Raw genomic sequence first — 6137 nt, forward strand, 5'->3', positions numbered from 1 at the left:
AGAGGACACTTTCCAAAGTACTTTAAAAAACGGAACTCCACGAATACGTAACCTTGACAACCGGTTTCAGAAGTTTAGTTTTGACGAAGACTACCAGAGAAGAATTGAAGAGAACATCAATGAAATTCAGAAAAACAGAGATTTGACTAAATCGGAAGGAGTAACTAGAAAAAACTACTCAGGACCTTTTCGTAGAGACGCTAGAGAATCGCAGAGTTTTAGAGAATCAAATACATATCATCACAGACCGTTTCACGTGAACGCCTCTTCACAATACTTCGAGACTTCCTACGTTTACTACAAAGACCGCACCTTACAGGATCGTTCTTTAAACCCTGACGAAATCCATTTTTTCGAACGACCCCGTATACTGTCATTCAGTGACGTTCAGCAGGACGTTCCGAGAAAAACGAGTCGCAGTATCAGGGAACGCAACAGGCGTCGACAGTCTTACAATCCCCAAGCGTACGAGTCTAGTTCTAGCGAATCGGATTGTATCTCTGTGGGTTCGGTGGATTTTGATTGGCGCAGGCGTAAAAGATTGTCGAAATTTTCGGGTTCGAACGCTAGTATAAGGTCGGAGATGGTTAATAAGTCGACCAATCCCTTTTTGAAGCCTCAGTTCAGTTTGAAGTTCATGGGAAGGTCTCCGCCACCTTCGAATAGTATTTTGAGTGGGTTGAGTCCCACTTCTGTGTCAAGGTGTAAGAAATTGTCTGATAGTACCACCAGTGATTCCAGTATATAATTAAGAAGTTTTTTTGGTACAAAAAAGTGATAGTTTGGATTCAAATGATTTCAGTTCTTGATGTCCTACGTTTTTTAACTACCAAACATTCTGTAATCGAATATAGAGAATCTTGAAGACACAAAAATGACATTTGTTTCTTGAAAATTTTCTCGTCTGACGAATGAAATTTATAGCTCTCTGAAAAATAGTATGAACTTTTAAATTATAACATTATTAAATACCGGAGAATCCCAGAGCTTCAAACACATATCATCACAGACCGTTTCACGTGAAAGCTTCTTCACAATACTTCGAGACTTCCTACGTTTACTACAAAGACCGCACCTTACAGGACCGTTCTTTAAATCCTGACGAAATCCATTTTTTCGAACGACCCCGGATACTGTCATTCGGTGACGTTCAGCAGGACGTTCCGAGAAAAACGAGTCGCAGTATCAGGGAACGCAACAGGCGTCGACAGTCTTATAATCCCCAAGCGTACGAGTCTAGTTCTAGCGAATCGGATTGTATCTCTGTGGGTTCGGTGGATTTTGATTGGCGCAGGCGTAAAAGATTGTCGAAATTTCGGGTTCGAACGCTAGTATAAGGTCGGAGATGGTTAATAAGTCGACCAATCCCTTTTTGAAGCCTCAGTTCAGTTTGAAATTTATGGGGACGTCTCCACCACCTTCGAGTAGTATTTTGAGTGGGTTGAGTCCCACTTCTGTGTCGAGGTGTAAGAAATTGTCTGATAGTACCACCAGTCATTCCAGTATATAATTAAGGTTTTTTTTGGTACAAAAAAGTGATAGTTTGGATTCAAATGACCTCAGTTCTTGATATCCTACGTTTTTTAACTACCAAACATTCTGTAATCGAATATAGAGATTCCTGAAAGCGTTTACTTACAGATAACATCTAATTTTTAGGTTATACCATGTTGCGACAGCGTTTTCTGAATTTTGACGTCTTGCGAATACAACTTTCTAACCTCTCAAAGTTATTATGACATTATTATGCCAGTTATTATAAGTTTCTGACACTGAATGTAATTTGGGAAAGAAAATAAACACGTGATTAGTTTATAAAAATAATTATGATTGTGGAAGTTGCATTGTTATTAAATTAAAAGAGAGTCATTTTATTTTAAAAAAATATCTATGAGAATGTTTTTTTTTAAATCGATAATTTGTTGACTAAAAATAATCGATATATTTTAAACAGTATCGATACTTTGATTTGTCGATATATCTACACGTCTCTACTTTAGACCGAATGACTCAAATAGTACCACCAGCATTGTGAGTCCCAATTTAATTAAGGAAACTTTTCTTTTGAAGAAAAAAAATTTTCGCTGTAGAAATTACAACAGTTATGCTACTAAATCTCATAAGTAGGTATTCTAATCTTTATTACAATATATAATATACTATTAAAAATAAAAAAAATACTCTATGCTTCTCTTGTTCTTATGAATATACAGAGTATAAATAAATAAGTGAGATTTGGTTTTAAAAAATTACTTTGTAGGCAAACGCGAAATTTAAAAATTTTATACAAAAAAACCTTATTTTACTAATTTTTTGCATTTATTTATTTACACCCTGTATACAAACTAAACTATATAAACGTTCTAATATTCAAACATCTATTCATTTGCCTTTTGGTGTTTAAAATAGTGTTTCTGGCGTATAAACCCTATATACTTATATTTCTACATCATACATTATGTTAGTGTGTTTATAGGAATCATTTTTATATATTTTCTCAGTTATATGAGGCTTTATATTTTTAACTGACTGAGAAAATTTTAAAAAATGGTTCTTTTTAATCCCTATATGCCTTTTATACTCGTGAATAACATAACATTAAGCATAATATTCCATCCCTTTCTAAAGATATTAAATTGTAAGGAACCATAACTGTAATATAAATGATTTTTTTTTCAAAAAAATACTTGTTTCATTTATTTTTAACCCATTATTTTTTATCCTACTGTTTTTTTTTATTTATTTCTTATATGTATATGTTTCTTTTTTATTTCACTACAGACATCTTGTGTCCATGTCAATCTAGACCACTTTCATTTATTTATTCTGTCCCTTTTTTCTTTGTTTTACGTTCGTTTTTCCCTTCTTTAGTCCAAGATCACCCAAGAGGAACAGATGGCCTACCAGGGTTTAGTGGAAAGTCCGACTCCAGAAGCCAGCCAGGTAAATCCATATACAGTGCGGCGCACCTCATTCAGCTCGGTGGATTATACGAAAACGGAAAGGTGTAGAAACAAAATAATTTATGGGTTGGTTAAAATTGTTTTGAAATATACAGGGCGTTTCAGAACTAAGATCCATACCAAAGTTATATTTTTCCTTATGGAACTCACCCGGTATTTTATTTCATTTTTCACACTAACCGGATAAAAATAAAAAAGGGAGTTAGGGAGGGCGATACCATGTCGCCAAAATTGTTTATTACTGTTCTTGAGCATGCATTCAAAATGCTTTGTTGGCAACAAAAAGGAATAGTTATCGATGGAGAGAGACTCAACCACCTACGCTTTGTGGATGATATCGTTATAGTGTCAGATAATCTGGGAGAGATCAAAGACATGCTTCAAGAACTTAACGATGCATTACACGAGATTGGACTAACAATAATTTTTGACAAGTCTAAGATAATGACTAATATGGTGCCCAGCGAACACATACAAATTCACAACAACAGAATAGAATTAGTCCACAAATATGTATACTTGGGCCATGAGATCAAAATAAGCAGAGATAACCAAACCTGTGAACTGGCTAGACGAATTTCCTTGGGATGGGCGGCTTACGGAAAAATGAGTGGCATCTTTAGAGCAAATATCCCAATACACCTGAAAAGAAAGGCATTTAACCAATGTATCCTCCCGGTTTTGACCTATGGCGCAGAGACACTCACTCTAACAAAAGGAACCGCAGAAAAATTGAGAGTGACACAGAGGCGGATGGAGAGATCTATGATTGGGCTGACTTTGAGAGATCGAGTAAGAAATGAAGAGATACGCCGACGTACGGGAGTGGATGACATTATCCAGCGAATCACAAAACAAAAGTGGAGATGGGCTGGACACATTGCTAGAATGGCAGACGGGAGATGGACCAAAGGCTTATAGAGTGGACAAGCGTAGCCAAGGCAGACCTCCCACCCGATGGACCGACGATCTGAAACGAATAACAACTAACTGGATTGCAACAGCTAAAAACCGCGAGAACTGGAGACGTTTGGAGGAGGCCTATGTTCAACTATGGACGTGAAAGGGGGCTACGTGATGATGATGATGATGATGATGTATATTTCGAAATAATTTTAATACATATACCCATAAAATATTTTGTTTCTACATCTTTCTGTTTTCGTATAATTAACCGAGGCGAATCAGGTGCGTCACCCCTGTATAAGATCTATAGTTCCTTCTCTCGCTGGACCTTATTTTTTTACTGTTAACTATACAAAATTCCAATGGCTATTTTCTTAGCTGATGGTCACAAATCCATTAAGAATGCTAAGAACTGGACAGCCTGTTATAACGACTCGCACAAGATCTGCAAGCCTGGCAACTAGTACATTGCCATCAAAGTTAAACGGGATAGCTAGGAGTTCTATTCCAGATAATTTACATGACAGACCAGGTATTGCATTTTTTTAAAGTAATATTACATGAATTTATATTTGAATATTTATTTTAGGTTCTTTCTCAACACTGCCGAAGAATATTAATACTCACACAGCTCACAGAACGTCATCCGTGCATCCTAGACTCCAAAATGACGCTTCTAAAGAGGAGAATCCTATACCTTTACCTCCTAGAGATAGGAATAAGACACTTTTGACAGCTAAACCGAGACATACGAGGAAACATCCGTTGATTATACCGCCTACTAGTGCACAAGGACGTTGGATAAGGTAAATACATTAAAAAAATACTAATATTATTATAAAGGGTCCAGCAAAAGTGTGTTGGGCGTCTGTAGCTACTATAATAAAAACTTAGGGAATTTTGTAGACCTAAAGTATGCACTAGAATTTTTTAGGAAAATATTTTTGTAACTTCCGCAGGGTGGTTCAAAAGGTTTGAGCGAATCGGGAGGTTCTTTTAAATGGAACACCCTGTATATTAATGCATTTTTTTGCAGCTGGCTTTATATAATCTTAAGATATTATTAAATTTGTTTTAATAGTTTCAGAGATATTCATAAAAAAGATATATTTTTCAACCTTTATTTAAAAAGAATTATTAAAAATACAAGAAATATCCTAAAATTAAAACAATACTAGGTATTTACTGTAATTGGTGTGTACTTACTTTGCAATAAATATCGTAATCTTAAATTATACAGGGTGTTCAAAATTTCAAACTCTCTAAAATATAAAATAATTTTTCTTCGTTTTTTTTTTGGAATTTTGAGTTACAGGGTGTTTCGTTTTCGGTAAAAATTATCCCGATCCACTCACACTTTTTAGCCATCCTGTAGAAGTAAAATATTTTCTTGAAATAGGCCCTAATATATACTTTAGATATGCACTCAAAAAAAATCCTAATTAAAAAGTATTCCTTTAATTAATTAATCACTAAGTATTCCTAATCAGAACCCATTCCTAATTAAAAATACTTCTAAATTATTTTTATAGGACTCGTTTTATACAGTAAAGTTTGTTTGTACTATTTGTCTGATTTTTTTTTCTCTTTTTTTAGGTTAATACAGTGTCTCCGTTAAACAAGACGTCTCCAGATCCTTTTCCCAGCCCTGTTGAGCCTGCCTATTCCAATGATGTCATGCAGATAGCTGAGAAAAATCCCGAATCTGTACATTTCGAAGAGCAGATTGAATCAAATCTAAACGCGTTGGATGACATTCATTCTGATCATGACGTAGTCGACGGTGGGGACTTCAAGAATGATGGGGAGAAGGTATGTCTTGAAGCATTTTTTTTTCTTTTTTATCTCGAATTCTCGAATGTTGTTAAAAATTACAAGATACAAAATCAATTATTGTCAGAATAAATCTGAATTTATAGGTACATAGTCATCATGTAAGTTGCGAAGATCTGCTGAAATTTGCCAATACGAAACCCAGCTCAAGGACCAGAGGAAACGACTCGGATGAAGTTAGGATTATGTCAAAAGTTTTGGGAAAAGAAGTAAGTATTAACAAGTAGTAGTGGGAACTATCGAAATATTCGATAGTTGCAATTCATTCGAATAATTCGATAGCTAGTAAGAAAACATTCGTCGAAAACTATTCGAATAAAAATTATCGAATAGACGCGTCATCTGCCTTGAAATATTGTATTCTAGTAATTCGGCAGCAAAAACCATTCATTTATAAAATTCATTTATTTGTCAGGATCGGTTATAATAAAATAT

The 6137-nt window shown here is 35.0% G+C and overlaps 1 protein-coding gene across 1 annotated transcript; it reads left to right on the top strand.

Moving 5' to 3' along the window:
* The first annotated feature begins 2850 nt into the window (after positions 1-2850).
* LOC115880734 lies at positions 2851-5853 on the top strand. The gene is made up of 5 exons (XM_030898012.1): positions 2851-2943; positions 4248-4401; positions 4459-4675; positions 5466-5681; positions 5789-5853. Exons 1-4 carry the CDS (start codon positions 2896-2898, stop codon positions 5485-5487), a joined length of 441 nt encoding a protein of 146 aa, XP_030753872.1. The 5' UTR covers positions 2851-2895; the 3' UTR covers positions 5488-5681; positions 5789-5853.
* Positions 5854-6137: the final 284 nt, after the last annotated feature.

The sequence above is a fragment of the Sitophilus oryzae genome, unplaced genomic scaffold (assembly GCF_002938485.1).
Source record: "Sitophilus oryzae breed Bouriz unplaced genomic scaffold, Soryzae_2.0 scaffold_1656_pilon_pilon, whole genome shotgun sequence".
NCBI lineage: Eukaryota > Metazoa > Arthropoda > Insecta > Coleoptera > Curculionidae > Sitophilus > Sitophilus oryzae.